This window comes from Rhipicephalus microplus, chromosome 4 (assembly GCF_043290135.1).
Source record: "Rhipicephalus microplus isolate Deutch F79 chromosome 4, USDA_Rmic, whole genome shotgun sequence".
NCBI lineage: Eukaryota > Metazoa > Arthropoda > Arachnida > Ixodida > Ixodidae > Rhipicephalus > Rhipicephalus microplus.
In genome coordinates this window covers 76,876,532-76,892,891 of record NC_134703.1, presented here as the reverse complement: position 1 = coordinate 76,892,891, position 16,360 = coordinate 76,876,532, and the positions used below count along the sequence as shown (strand labels likewise).

The 16,360-nt window shown below is 42.8% G+C and overlaps 1 protein-coding gene across 1 annotated transcript in view; it reads right to left on the bottom strand.

The window, feature by feature from the left end:
- Positions 1-15,960, bottom strand: part of LOC119172763 (ammonium transporter Rh type A) — a 58,719-nt gene extending 42,759 nt beyond the window's left edge. Inside the window, exons 1-3 of the mRNA XM_075891893.1 lie at positions 15,711-15,960; positions 6,290-6,440; positions 5,425-5,569 (exon numbers count right to left, since the gene is read on the bottom strand). Coding sequence (XP_075748008.1) covers positions 5,425-5,569; positions 6,290-6,440; positions 15,711-15,874 — 460 coding nt within the window. The 5' untranslated portion in view covers positions 15,875-15,960. The remainder of the gene's footprint in view (positions 1-5,424; positions 5,570-6,289; positions 6,441-15,710) is intronic.
- Positions 15,961-16,360: the final 400 nt, after the last annotated feature.

Sequence of the window (16,360 nt, the reverse complement as noted above, 5' to 3'; positions counted from 1 at the left end):
CAAACAGCCATGTGTATTTCTATTGGAGTTCGAGGAAATCTCTCGACCATTTGAACACATTGGTATCCACAACGGCTAATTCAAACTGGGAGCCCCTTGTTTTCGTTGCTGCTCGCACAAGTCTATCCAGAGTGATCACAACATTTTGCAACAACAAACCATACTAAATTAACTAGAGGAGGAAAACAACTGAACAGCAGCATTTCTCAGCAGATGAGATTTAGGATGCTGAACTGGAGCCCTTGGACAAGCTAGGAATGATGGTCATGGAGTCAGTGTGGAATAAATGAAAGCGAATCCAAATTACTGATTACTTTTCGTTTTGATTGTGTTAACTCTGTCATGTAAACAAAGATGTTTCGAAACACAAATATTGACGTACGTTTAAACACTAAGGCTCACGGCTTGCGTGAATGTCAGTGCTTGTTTTTGGCATATCATCAGCCTGATTACACCCACTGCAGGACAAAGACATTTCCCATGATCAGCCAATCAACTTGGTCCTGTGCTTTCTGCTGCCACGTTATAGGTACAAACTATTTAATATAATTGGCCCACTTAACCTTCTGTCTTCACTTCATGCGTTTTTCATCTCTGTGAGTCCAGTCAGTTACCCTTATTGACCAGCGGTTATTCTGCCAGCGTACTACGTGCCCAGCTCATGTCCATTTCTTCTCCTTGATTTAAACTACGATATTCTTAACACCGATTTGTTCCCTGACCCTCTCTGCTCTCTTCTTGTGTCTTAAGGTTACACCTATCCTTTTTTTTTCTTTCTATGACTCGCTGCGTTGTCCTCAATTTAAGCTGAACCCTCTTTGTAAGCCTCCAGGTTTCTGCTCTGTAGGTAAGTACGGGCAAGACGCACCTGTTATATACCTTCTTCTTGAGAGTTAGTGACAGATTATCATTCATGACATGAGAATGCTTGCCGAATGTGATCCACCCATTCTTATTCTTCCTTACTCTTTTAGGTATTTTACTCTCATGGTTCCGCTCCGCGATTGCTACCTCTGCAGGACATGTCTTGCTTAATGAAAACACGAGTTCTTGCACATTTTTTTAGTACTTTGATAGTGCCACTCTCGACATGCACGCGGTATCAGTAACTGTTTCAACATTATTATAGCTGTGCCTACCACTGCCTTGCAACAGTCTTTACATTCACAGCAGTTTATGCACAATGTGAAAAAGAAGTGCTCCTGAATATGCACTACTACAAGCCCATTTGTTACCTAGTTATATGTGATACTCTATGCAAAGTTTGACACGTAGAGTGAAGTACAGTATGTGCTTCCCATGGCATGCACTGTCCAAGAATTTTGAAGCCTGCACATTTCCTGTAAACTGAGTAATTCATAAAGCAAAAAACAACAATCTGTGCACCCAATTTCGTACAGCTTGAACATACCGTACGCTCTCACTGCTTTTCAGTATAAGGCTTCCATTTGCCCGCCTAGCATATTGGTGGCACATGGGGTTGTCACTATGGCAACTGTAGAGCTTCTTACGACTGGATGTGGGTAGCTTGGAAATCAATGGTCTCTCTTTAGTACAGTTTTCTGATAAGAAAAAAAAACAGACTCATGAGCAGGGTAAGACAGAAATGATTAAACAAATTATGTTCAATAAACAAAATGTATTCAACCATACCTTGTGAGTATTTTGGCCCATGAGCTTGTTTTCAGTGATTACACATTCTCCGCTGACTTGAGGTAGGCTCAGAGTGATGAGGCATCCAAGCGTACACTGATATCAGAAATACCTTGGAGGCTGCTGTTGGGGTGTAAGAAAAAAAAACAGTTGTGGTTACTCTGGTAGAAGCGTGAACGGATTGGTGATTCATGGCTAAGAAGAATGTATATGGGAACACAGCATGTAAGAAAGGTAGTGCGGATATAACATAGCTGTTTTTCTTAATTTGTCTTGTGGATGGCATTATAATGAATTTGTTTTAGTGACGTTCTTCAGAGGACAAAGCTAGGTAATTGCCCAACTGGATGGACCATATGGTTCATGCAAATGTAATATGCTTCACTGCAACTTCCAAAAAAGTACAAATGCGTATATGTACTAAAGGTTCACTTGGCTCTACTATGTATTAAATTTATGAGCATATATTGTAGCAGACTCATTTTGAGCAGAAACAGGTGGAACGTAAAGTGTGATCTGTGCTACAATCTTTAGCAGTAAAGATATTTTTAGCGAATGTGACAATAAAGTAAACAATCTCAAATGTTCACAAGGTGTGCATCTCGTTAGCTGTACAAGTTGAAAAGCCTTATGAAATTACAAAAACTGTAGCACATGCAAAAGAAAAGGGCCATAATTAGATGCAAAGCAGCGCATTTTCACTCACCGGCGAACACGCCCACATTGTGCAAGATTATTCCGTCTTCGTAGGCAGTCTCCGAGCGATTTGCCGGCGTTGAATTTTCACGCTGGAGGCTGTACAGCCGGACGTCAGTAAAGCAAAGCAGCTGACATGGCTCACAGCCTTTAGACAGGTTCGCTTGGCCGTAGTGGCCCGTAAAGTCTGACACACAAGTTCGCATTATTATATCACAGCTGAATTAAAACGGAGCTTCGCAATGCCGATCGACAAAAAGTACCGTGGCTAACCGCGGACAATTTAAACCAGTTTTTTTCCTTCCTCCATGATTTGAACAAGTTAACCGACAAAAACGCAATCGATGCCAGTGGGCTGCTGCTTTGCGAGCATCAGGATAATCTCAATACTTGAACTAAAACAATCACCACTCTATTATTACTAAAAGGCAAACAAAAATATTTTATTCAATATTTTTCATGAAAAACGACGTAGTAGCTACTCGTTTAATGGTTTTTCGATACATTCTGAAATAAACATTTTAGCCGCGTTGAGCGCCCCTGACAGGGAAAATTCACACTAACTTATCCGACCGCTCAAAGAGGAAAGAGTATACAGTTGCACTATACGCGCAAATGACGAAACTCGCCGCAGTCAATTTTTTCACCCTTTACGGTTATCGCGAGAGCTTGAGAGTTTCCGGGCCCTGGTTGAGTACAAAGTACTCGAAATCGTTAAACATTTTTTTTTCTAAACATACCCTTAAATTACGTTAGGAGGCCTCGTTAGTTCAGGAGGCAGCGCAAGAGGCCAACGGGGCGGCTTTATGCTCTCTCATAGTAGAGTACCTAGTACTCTAAAACGCTAACCACTTTTTCTAAGCACATTTTAATTTTCCTTTGACTTGTAACATTTGGATACAAAGTTATCAATTAGATTTTGGTACTCAATTGTAAGATTTATGCACTTTGTGTACTTGTTTTCGTTGTTTCGTTTGTGCATGTACAAGTTAAGTGTACAGCAAACTTCACTTTCTTAATCCGCACTCTCTCATCAAGTGCGAAACCCCCGGGGCGGATTTTTGCTCTCCCATAGTAGAGTACTGAATGCCTTAAATTGTTAAGCACGTTTTCCAAACACACTTGACTTACGAGGCCACAAAAAACTATATACTCTAAAGGGATCAAGACAGCGCATACAGTTCGCCCTCGTTTGCGGCCTTGTCAACCGTGAGGCCCAAGGGACGGCTTTCAGCTCTCCCATAGTAGAATACCGAGTGCTCTAAATCGCTAACCACTTTTTCTAAACACACTTGATTCTTTTCAATTTTCATTTGACTTGTAAGATTTTGATACCCGGTGATAACTAGATGTTAGTGCTCACTTGTACGATGTCTTTACTTATCTCTGATGTTTCGTTTGTGTATGTACAAATTAAGTGTACAATAAACTTTCCTTTCTTAATCCGCACTCTATATCTTCAAGTGCGAGGTCCACGGGACGGTTTTATGCTCTCCCATAGTAAAGTACCGAGTACTTTAAATCATTAGCCACTTTTTTCTAAAACACGCAGCCTACTCTTCTCGATGCGACCTCATCCCGTGTGAAGCCCAATGGACGGCTTTCAGCTCTCCCATAGTACAGTACCAAGTACTTTGAATCATGAACCACCTTTTCTAAATACACAGTCACTCAGTGATGCCCACACTATGCATCATGAACTGGGTAATGGCGTAAGTTTTATCAATACGGCCTCATCAAGTGTGAGGCCCACGGGACCGCTTTATACTCTCTCATTGCAAGGTACTAAGTACTGTAAATCGTGAAGCACTTTTTTAACACACGCACCTTGCACTAACCTTCGTCTTCAAGAGCGCTGCTTAACAAACCACCACCTCAAGCCAGCGCATTTGAAACGCGTTTGTGCTGCCGTGGCACCGCCTAAAGACAGCGCGTGCGAAACGCGTTTTTCATGCATTCAAAGTGGTGGCAAGTTAGGCAAGGCTGGGCCATAGTTGCCTCCGAGCACAGCGCACCAGAAAGGAGGCTCCTACGCGATGCGCTGTGCTCCGGAGGCAGCTTTGCAGCAGCTGTGTCAGTTATCACGGGACCATAGACGGCGGTGGCATGCTTTGGGCTGGCGGAGCCCTATATAGCGCTGTTCACAAACATAGAGTAAGTAACGTGGAGTTTACAAACATGGAGTAAGGCACATGCTGTGTGCCTCTTCTTTGCTTTGTGTCTGTGTTTACCCCCGCGCTCCCAAGTCGCTGAACCATCATGAATTACCAACTAGCCCACCTTTCCATCCTATTGCATGGAGTAAGTATACAGCATACCATGCCCCTCTGACTTTGCGTGGCTTGGCATAGCTACGCTGGGTTCCGGCTCATTTAACGTGCGCAACTCCTCGTCGCTCGACCAGTTAATGCGGGGCGGCAACGTAATTTTGCCAAGCTTCAACAGCTCCGCGGTTACAACCAACCTGATGCGTGGTCCGAACTTTCTTAATAACGATCACTATTGTGGTTGTCCTACGTCCCAAAAACACCAGGTGATTATTAAGGACGCCGTGGTGGAGGGCTCCAGAAATTTTGACCATCAAAGGTTGCAGAAGTGCTGTTCGTTGAGATAGCATACACTTGTATATTAGGAAACAGTCCAAAGGAGACGCAGCACGAGCGAAGCACAGCACTCGTCCTGCGCGCTCATTCGTTTGTGCTAAGTCTCCTTTTGAGCTGTTTTTCTCGTTTACTACTGGTTTTATTCAACGTGCACCTAAGTCTAAGTAGACGGGTCTTAGCATTCTGACTGCATGCAAACGCGACTACCACGGCCGGATTATTATCCCATGACATTCGAGCCCGCAGTGTGGCGCCACAGCCATAAACAGTGGAAGATTTGAACTTTCTTGGTGTTCCATCTTCCTCCAGCACAGAAACGGGCAGTTTGTATAGAATATCTTACTACGTGCCCCACGCATTGGTTCATGTACTGTGCTCCTTGACAACTAGTCTGTTCTTTTTTTTTTTACCCTCCCCCTCAACACGTGTAAAAGGTGGTTTCGACTATGCTACAGCAAACAACGCGACTGACCAATCATGGAGAAGACGTCGGCAATGTACGAGGAGCCCTCGTTGCGGTTGCCCACGTGCTCCTTATTATGCGTGACGAATGCCACTGCCAAGCCGAAGTACGCGCCGAAGGTGTGCAGGAATATGGAGCCGCCAGGATCCACAGCCTGAGAAAAGGAAATTTACGCTTGTCAGCTTGACTAGACGATCATCGCGGTTACCGTTTGCAAGGCTACCAACGTAAAGAGTGCGCGCCTACCACAGGTTACGCTGAGCTACAGATTAAGTGTAACCTCCAGACTTTTGCTATCAAACTACGTGGGATGCATAATGAAATATCCGAAGAAATAAAAAAAAGTGAAATTACACTCATTGCGTCTGTCCCCTCCAAAACAAGCTTGCATTGGCCTGCATTTTCGCCATTTGTTTTCAATACCTTTTTTTTTACTGCAATGTGGGCCTACGGACTGCTACTCGAACACACCTAATCGCAATCACTGTGAAGTGTGGCCGAACCAGCACTAAGAAACATGTCTTGCATACATTTCTCTCGTAGCAAAAGCCTATGATGAAGGAACGCCACAAAAATTAGCTGTTTGTTCACGAAGCAAGAAAAAACTTCAGCTGGCTTAGAATTCGAATTCCAAAGCGGATGTTGCTTAAATGCCACATTATTAGAATCATTTAAAGATAAGTTAGGTATACCTCATTGAGTTTTGAAGTAACTTAGTACTAAAAATCCCTGCTTCATCCATTCCCGAACAAAACGTGTGGTTACTGATCGCCACTAAAAGGACGTAAGTTACAGGTGTAAGAAGACATGCATCGCTCATTCGTTGAGACGAACTATAGTCAATAGGAACAAGCATGCAGCTTCCGTACTCAACCTGGAACACCGCTACTCCTAGGTATTCGTTGCCCGCACCAATGGCGGTCTCCATGATCCCTATCATGGCATTCTGGATCAAGCTCGTCTTTCCCAGAAGTGCACCGAGAGAGATGAGGAACGTGACGGCAGAAAACTCGGCACCTAGAAGGCTTCAAATAACAAAAGAAAATATAGTTGAAGAATTAAAAATTTATTTATTTATTTATTTATTTTATTTATTTATTTCATATTGTCACCCCCGTGCTTGGGGTCTTTACAGGGAGGGTGTCACATAATACATAGCATTCACAAAATATTCAAATCCCGGCTGCAGCGGCTGCATTTCCGATGGAGGCGGAAATCTCGCAGGCCCGTGTGCTCAGATTTGGGTGCACGTTAAAGAACCCCAGGTGGTCAAAATTTCCGGAGTCCTCCACTACGGCGTCTCTCATAATCATATGGTGGTTTTGGGACGTTAAACCCCACAAATCAATCAATCAAGCATTCACAAAATAAAGCAGTGTTCAATATCACATAGGAATAACAGATGAATAACCATCATCAGGAAAAGAAAAAAAAAACAGCAGTGACTATGCCAATTAAAATCGAGAAACAAATGCTGGCAACAGACGTTAGCAATTATCACTGCAGAGAAAGCTGTATAACGCATCTTTAAAGTTGACTGACGTCGTTTGTTGCACAACCAAATCAGGTAAGCTATTCCACATTTCTATTGCGTCTGAAAAAAGAAAGGAGTGGTGGAAAGCATTCATGGGTGTGAAATAGGGTTGAATAGCTCTGCTTTTATTAAGACGATCACATCGCCTTCCAGGTGGTTGAAGATACAAATCCTTGTTTATTTTTGTTCATCTGCTTATAATCTTAAAAAAAATTAGAGACGTTGTTTGCGTCTACGATATTCTAAAGACTCAAGCTCACAGGACTCTAACAAGGCCGTGACGGAGTGTGTGCGTCGGTATTTACCAAATATCAAAGAGATTGCTAACTTTTGTATTCTCTCAATTTTTGTGCTCAGAACCTTTTGGTGAGGTGACCATAGAATACTAGCGTACTCTAAGACTGGTCTTATGAATGTTTTGTAAGCAGTTAGTTTCACGTCCACTGTGGTATGTTCCAGCTTTTTTCTTGAGCAAATAAGGTTTTTTATTCACCTTAGAACAGATGTTATCTATAAGAGAGTGCCACTGTAATATGCGCATGATATTAACTCCCAGGTACTTGAAACAAGCGGCATTATTTAATGGTTGATTTCCGATGTGGTGCATGAAAGACAGTTCCCGCCCACCTGAGTGAATATGCGTGAATGTTGTCTTGCCGTAGTTTATTTCCATGTCCCGCTTTTTGTACCAGTCATCTAATGCCTGCAAGTGCCTGTTCAGATTAATTTGCTTGCTTTCACAAGGCACTGGGTAATAAATCAAGCACTCATCTGCAAACAGTTTCATTTTAATAGGCGCCTCAACTATTGAACATATCTAATTAACAAACATCAGAAAAAGAAATGGTCCTAAAAGATACCCTTTGGGTATGCTTGAGTACACGCGTAGTGGTCTTGAAGTATGGCTTTCAATTCTACAGCCTGTTGACGCATTGATAAAAGGGTTCCTATCCATTTTAAAACTTCTTCGCTTATACCTAATTTTTCAAGCTTAAAAAGCAACTTACGGTGGGAAACCTTATCGAAAGATTTCCTGAAATCCACACAAGTTACATCAGTCTGCATGTGGGCATCGACGTTTTTATAGAAATCGTGGAGCGTTTCTGCTAATTGTGTGACCGTTGAAAGATCGTGCCAAAACCCATGTTGGTCAGAACAAAGTAACTGGTTATACTCAAGAAAACTAAGAATGTTTTTTTGCAATTACACGTTCTAGAACTTTACAGCAAACCGACTTCAAGAAAACAGGTTGGTAATTGTTTAATAATGCACCGTTACCATTTTGAAAAATCGGTATTACAATCGCATTGTGCCGGTCTTGTGGGAGTGATCGCGTCTTAACCGAATTTAAAAATAATATTTTTAAATAAGACGAAACCCATTCGGCATACCACTTGAGAAACTCTGTTGGTAGATTATCCCGACCGCTTTCTTTCTTCGCGTCTAGCTCAAGCATTAGCTGAAAAACACCTTCACGGTTGATAATAACGGGCTTCATTGCGGTTGTTACGTCAGTGCCGACGAATGAATGCCTCAATCTTATCTTTCTGGTATATTGTGAAAACGGACTGAAAAAAAAACATTAAAAGTATCGGCTAAGTCTTCAACTTTTGTCAGAATATGCCCCTCGTGATGAATCTGCTCAATTTTTTTTCTTTCACTGAAGTAACGCCAGAATTTCTATGGCGAGCTTCTAAGGAAGTTAACAATCGTTTCACCAAAAAACTTCTTTTTTGAAATCTGCAGGGCTTCTTTCAACTTGACTTCTATAGTTGCCACTTCCGTCGCTTTATCTTTCATTTGTCTGAGTCTTTCAATTTGCCGTTTCATATGTATAATGCTGCGTGTTATCCAAGGATTTTGTTTGCGCGCTTTCTTAATGCAAGTAGGAACCTAGTGATCAACGCAAGTCATGACTTTGCTTTCAAATCTCTGCCACAATTGTTATGCAAATTTGAAGTCAGACGCTCGCGCGAAGTCATACAGCTGCTCTTCTAAAAAATCTAAGACGGAAGTGTCATCGGCCTTTTTAAAGTCTTTTAATTTTACCGGAAGGAACGGTCTTTTTAAACGGCGTGCACTTGTCTTTATGATCAAGGACAACAGTTTGTGGTCGTATATGTCATCTAAAATGTCTAGGACGCAGTCTGTTATATTTTGCGACAAGAAAACGAGGCCTAATAATGACTTCGACGAACTTGTAACCCTAGTTGGCTCACGCACAATTTGTTCCAGGCCATGGCAGAAATTAATTTCCAGAAGTCTTTCAGAACTAATTGTTTAAGTCTCACCGGGCATAATATTGTTTTAGTCAATGTGTGGCAAGTTGAAGTCACCGACCATTATCAACCTCGTGTTCCCGTTAACATGGTCACTCAAAAATTCACTTAGCGAATCTAGAAACTGAGGCGTAGACGCAGATGGTCTATATACTGAGCCAATAGTGTACACTATACTGTTGAAAGAATTACACCACACAGTTTCACAAATATGATATTCAATCATGGCAGCCGGTATGGAACTTTTGACAATGATAGCAGCACCACCGCCTCGCGTATCTCTGTCCTATCTGAAAAGCTTATACCCTAAAGGAACAATGCAATCACTACGTATTTCACCACACAACCACGTTTCTGCCAGTAATACAACATGGGGACTATGTGCCATTAACAGATATTCCAATTCCGTCACTTTATTGACGATTCTGCGAGCATTTTGGACAAGAATTCTTAGCTATGAGTGGGATTGGTGTTTTGAACTACCAGTAGAGCTGCCTGAGTCAAAGAAGTCATGTTGGTCTTCCGCACTCGCCACTGACGTCGCTTTAACTATGTTATCCTTCTTGATTGATTGATGATTGATTGATTGATTGATTGATTAATTGATTGATTGATTGATTGATTGATTGATTGATATGTGGAGTTTAACGTCCCAAAACCACTATATGGTTATGAGAGACGCCGTAGTAGAGGGCTCCAGAAATTTCGACCCCCTGGGGTTCCTTAACGTGCACCCGAATCTGAGAACACGGGCCTACAAGATTTCCGCCTCCATCGGAAATGCAGCCGCCGCAGCCGGGATTCGATCCCGCGACCTGCGGGTCAGCAACCTTAGCCACTATAGACCACCATGGCGGGGTTGTTATCCTTCTTGTCAATCCGGTATTGAAAAATACGGCGCCTTTTTTTTTTATCGCTCTAGACAAACATGCGTCCGTTTACCTTCAATTTGTCGTGCACTATAGAATCTCGCCCCCTTAGCTTGGTCTGGCGTCAAACTTTCCCACAATTTCTTTCTTAGTTCGACTGTCTCCTTCGATTAGTCGTTACTGACACTAAAGAAAGTGCCCTTTAGTTTCTTGCGATTGCGCAATAAATTCTCTTTTCACGGTAATCTATGAATTTCTTGATTACTGGTCTTACTTTTCTTTGTCTTTATTTACCGACACGATAAATTTTTTCTACCAAATTAATTTCTACCCCCAACATATTTCTGTATCTTTTATGGACAACTGCATTCCGCAAATCATCCTCGCTCTTATTCCCGGCCTCGGGAACCCCAAAAAACCAGTAGATTATTTCTTCGGCTTCTGTTTTCATAATGCGCTATGGTCGTTCACCTTGTTGCTGAACTATTTTTCTAACCTTTCGATTTTCATAATGATAATACTTACTTAATAACTAAACACTTTTTTTAGAAATTAACACTTTCTCTTAGAAACCGTACAGGCCCCTGAATTATCAGGGGCCCCTGTAGACACAGAAAACACGAAGTTCTTTTTTTTTTACAAATCGACAAGAAACTGTAAAAGCACTGTATATTGAAGAATGATAAATGATTAAGAATCCTTGGACGACAATGTGTTGTGGGAGCCAATTTCGACAAGCGAACTCGTTCCTTAACGGTGTAGCTTCGCAGAGGGCAAGGCCGCTTGTCTAAACGTTGGCCATCGCGACAGCCAGTGTTCATTGATATGCGGAATTTAGCGCCCCAAAGCCACCATATGATTATGAAAGACCCTGTAGCGGAGAGCTTCGGAAATTTCGACCGCCTAGTGTCTTTAGCGTGCTCCCAAATCTGAGCATACAGCATTTTCGCCTTCATCGAAAATGCAGTCGCCGCACCTGGGATTCGATCCCACGACCTTCGGTCAGCAGCCGAGTACTTTAGCCACTAGACCACCGCGTCGGGGTCGGAACACCAGTTTTCAGAGAACTCTTCATCCCTTCAAGTGCCCATCTCCCATGAACTTCTTCATTAAAGAATGACGAAGATTGTTAAAGAACAAAAGGGATCACTGCCGACATCCTATACGTAGCGTAGCCTGCATGGCTAGCTTCTTCGTTAGCTGAATTAAACTTTGCGGTGAATTTGTGCATCCGGAGAAGGGAGGAGGGGGGACTGTCGTTCAATAGTTTTGAGGCATTTAACTGCACGCAAACTTCGCTCGACCGTTACAGGTCACCGAAGTGTAAGGATGAATGAATCTTGAATGATAAGTCATTCTTCGAAACATCTACCACCATTAATTTACCAACGCAGTTTAATATTAAAAGATAAAATGAAGGCAAACGTTTTTTTTTTCGAAGTTTCAAGTCGGGATCTATGCCACATGGATGTCAGCGTGGCGCACAGAAGAAAAAGTGCTTTTTTTGTATTTTGGCTACATTGTCGCACTTAAAATTCCCGAATCTTGGCACGTTAACGACGTTGACTGTGTCGCCTTTATAAGAGCCAACATACTCAGCTATTGGCAACTATGTAGGTTTTAGTACATGCCATCAATATCGGTGACGTCACAGCAAGCCGGTGTGGAAACCGCGAGGTGGCCTCGCCGCTGGCGTTTCCTTTAGAGTTTACGAAAAACAATATAAAGTTCTTTTTTTAAAGATAAGATGGTTTTAATCGAAGTAGGCAAAGAATTACTTTCATTGCAATATTTTTTTCTTTCTTCTTTTTCACGAGCCTCGTGGCGCACGTGCCAACCCTTCGATTTAAAGGGGACGCTCATAGCATCCATTCATTAATCAAATCTTCTTTTCGCGCGTTTTCTAGCTTGCTAAGCATCTGCTCACAGCCCGAGTTGTGCTTGTGGAATTCGAAAATGGTAATTTATTAATCAGAGAAAAATCGTTCAGCTCTTTAGTGCCCCTTGGACATGTCTTATTGCTGTGAAGTTGTAAACACTGCAGTGAATTTATTGTCTGTCTCTACCTTTCTTTTTCCCTTCTCTTGCCTCTTTTTCATCTTTCCTTTCCTTTTCCCTAATCCCCCAGTGTAGGGCAGCCAACTAGACGTCTTTCTTGTTAACCTCCCTGCCTTCTCCTTTTCAATCAAGTCTTTATTTCAACTTGTACGCGCAAATGGGGATGGCGAGAAAAAAGCAGTGAATTTGACGCCGCTTGACGGGCCCCGCCATTCGTACATGTCAGCAGTAGGCACTAAGCGAAAGACAATTGCTGCACGGAAGGTTCGCACGAAACGCTATGCATTTAGAAAACAAATAAAAAATAAAACTGGTACTACAAACATATGTATATATAATTACCAACTGTGCTGCGAGTACAAAGCAGTAACACAGACTGATACAACGTATGAAGGCACGAAAACACATTGTGACTAAGACTACACACATTGCTGGATAATGCTTTTGCGGATAGTTAAATAAGACAAAGTATTTGGGTGCTCATAAAATGAGGTATTCAAAAACTTTGGCACAATAAAACTTGCCATAAAAAACCACAGATAGTTCTACACTTTGGTAATACGAAACTATTTTGTACTCTGGTATCTTATAATGAATGACGAGGTGTAAGTGAAACAAATTTTAGAAAGAAATGAATGATTTTTACTTGTTGTTGCTTTATAAAAGCGTGCAAATCTGTAGCCAAATAATTTGTTTACAGGTGCAATATTGTATTGTAAGAAAACATGCACAGCGGGCGAATCATAGGATTCATTAACAATTGCGTGGGGCATTTTCTTCTGCAGAGTTTGCAGTTTCAATATGTTTGACAAAGTTTTGTTACCCCAGACGAAAAGACAATAGATAATGTGGGAATAAAAGAACGCATAATACAAAATAAGGTTGGTCTTGGTGGGAAAAAATATATCTGTTACGCGACGTGATTCGTATGATTCTATAGAGAGTGTTCAAGAAAGATTATTGACATGTGCATCCCATGACACTGCGCTGCTGAACGTTATTCCTAAAAACTTAAACGTGTCCACATACTCAATTACAGTATCACCTAAATATTGTCTACGAGCATCGTTCATCGTTCGCTGAGACATACGCACCTGCATCAAAGCCACTGCTTCCCCCTTGGAGCTTGAGCCGGCCGCGAGTTCATTTAATGATTCCAGGAATGAGGAGAAAATCGGACTTACCGACACATGCCCTGAAACAACTGAGTCTATTCCTACTGGAACAAAACTACAGTAACCACGTGCACATTTACACGGATGGCTCTACTACGCCGTCTAGTTCAGGTGGAGCAGTGGTTATACCATCACAAGGGGTAACTCGGTGTTTTAAGACTTCACATGTGACAACTTCAACGACGACAGAACTCGAGACTTTGCGCAATGCACTGGAACACATCAATTCAGAAGAAAGACCAGGTAAATGGGCTGTGTTTTCTGACTCAAACCCAGCGTTACAGTGCCTGATATCAGTTCTCCGTCGCGGATGCCACGACCAGTTGACCTACCAAACCGTGAAACTTCACCACCTTTTAATACAAAAAGGCCATGACATCGTCTTTCAGTGGTTACCCGGGCATAGTGGTATAGGCGGCAATGATTCTGCAGATCATGCTGCTCGCACGTCACATAAAGAAGCGAACAGCGTTCCGATACCGCTTTCAAGAGCGGATGCGGCGAGGCAGATTCGTCAACTGGCCCGCAGTCTCACACTGACTGAGTGGAACACACCAAGCATACGACGTACAAGAATGCACGAGCTCGACCCTTCACTACAACTCCGGCCTCCACCCGGCCTACATCGACGTGAAGCTTCGCTTCTCTATCGCCTTTAGCTGGGATTTGCTTTCACGAAAGCTTATACCACGTTAATCGGAATTACTGACAGTGCGGCGTGCGATGTTTGCGGCAACGACGAAAATATCGAACACCTGCTGTGCCATTGTCCTCGATTTGCCTTAGATAGACAAGTACTTGCCAACGCAATGCGGCGACTGTATGATCGGCCTCTTTCTGTGCAGATGCTATTACAGCAACGTCCACATGCCTCGACAGCCCACAAGGCAGTGAAAGCCCTGCTGTGTTTCCTGAGAAAGACAGGCTTGTGTGAACGCCTCTGACATGCGGTTGAGTTCTACACGCTGCAGTGAAATTACTGTCAGTCTCTCCCCCACCTTTCTTTTTTCTTTTCCCTCTCTTCTCTTTTTCTCGTCTTTCTTGTCCCCTTCCCTAATCCCCCAGAGTAGGGTAGCCAACCGGATGTCTTTCTGGTTAACCTCCCTGCCTTCTCCCTTTTTGTTGCTTCCTCCTCCACCTAAATATAAGCAGGGTCGTAGAAATACTTGTATTTTTTTAGAAAAAAAAGTACAGCTATTTTCATTAGTTTTTTTTTATTTTAGGTGAATTAACTGATGACCATGCGGCAAGAGATGAGAGTGCGTTGTTCGCGACATCTGCTAAGTGTTGTATATCATTGGAAGAAAATAATAGGGTGGTGTCATTCACATATATAATGTATTTTGCGTGCGTTTTGATGTTATGGATAGCACTTATATATATATTGAACAGTAGTGGCCCCAATATACTACCCTGAGGGACGTCATTTCGAATACTAGTGGCACACATGCCAACCCTCCGTTTTAAAGGGGACGCTCACAGCATCCATCCATCCATCCCATCCATCCATCCAGCCATCCATCCATCGAATATTCTTTTTGCGCGCTTTCTAGCTCGCTAAGCATCTCCTCACAGTACGAGTGTACGTAAAGCATGACAGGGTTTCAACGTCACAAACCCCCGCCATGTTTTACGTGCACTACGTAAACCACGACGACACGGAACCGTCAAATCTAAAAAAAATTGCGTGCGTATACGGTGAGCGGTACGGGTCACGTATGTTACTGAGCATGCGCATTTCCATCCCGCTATCCCGGGTAAGCCCGCTGTACCACTAAGCCCGGTAAGCTATGACTGTCTAATGGCTGGAGAGTCGACTGTTTTTTCTTGCGTGCGTGAACGTGCGTGAGCTTGCGTGCTTGCGAGCGTGTCTTTGTGTGTGCGTGCGTGCGTGCGTGTGTGTGTGTGTGTGTGTGTGTGTGTGTGTGTGTGTGTGTGTGTTATGAAGTAACCTCGCTCATTCTTCTTTACGGCTGTGTTTTGTTTCTTATATTCCATTCCCCAATACCTTTTCTTCACGTTGCTCGTACGTTGACTATACAGTGTGTTTTATAACGTAAAGTAAATTCAGTAATAAATATAAATTTGTGTTCATAAACTGCAATTGATTGTACGACATCTTTAGCGTATGCAGCCTTAGACGTCACTGGGGGCTGAGCAACGGCGCCACCAGCTATCACTGTATGCCGACAAGGACATGTGCCAATAACGATTGTTAAAGGCACAATATACGCAAAATCAACAAACAGATAAATACATTAATTACTTTACGGCGGATACCGACTACCGCCGAAGAAGTGCAACACCCGCTATACTGTACCTTGAGGAGAATCGCGAGTCGTTACAGCAAATAAGTAATAACGTTTGTCGTGACTGGCACCTCTCCATGTCGAGCCGTATCTTGGCGCCGTGTACTCGCCATATGCCGCGCATGATGACGGCCCACTGCAAAACGATGGCACTCTGAAGGAGTGTGTTGCCCACGGCGCTGTAGCCGAACCGACGCAGGAACGTCATCAGGTAGCCGAAGCCGACGTACACCATCACGTGCACATCCTCGAACACTGCAAGTCAGGCAGGAGTATATAGAAAAACGAAGAATGACAGATGGGAAAAAAAGCACAGAAAGATATAAAGAAAGGGAAGAAACGAGGACGAAATCTGAAATACGGGCAAACCGTTAAACCTCTCCGCTACCGTAAAACCTGGGAAAGATTTAAGCATACAGTTTGCGACGGTGTTACCGACAGCAAAATGTCTACACGTCACCAGTCCAATAACGTACCATCACTTTGCAGATGTGTGTGGAGAAGTAGTGTTTCAAATGAATAACTATGTCGTAGAGACGCGCGTTTGTAGTTTTAGACTAGAAACTTGAGCGTCTTGTTAAATTTTGTATGGGATTCTTACACCACTGCTAAATCAAACGTGATGTTTTAGGCAGTAACGACTAACCTTTAACTCATAATAATCAACTAGTATGGACCGATTACAAAATGTGGGATTCGCAGCTCGCCCTTCCCCCCGCCA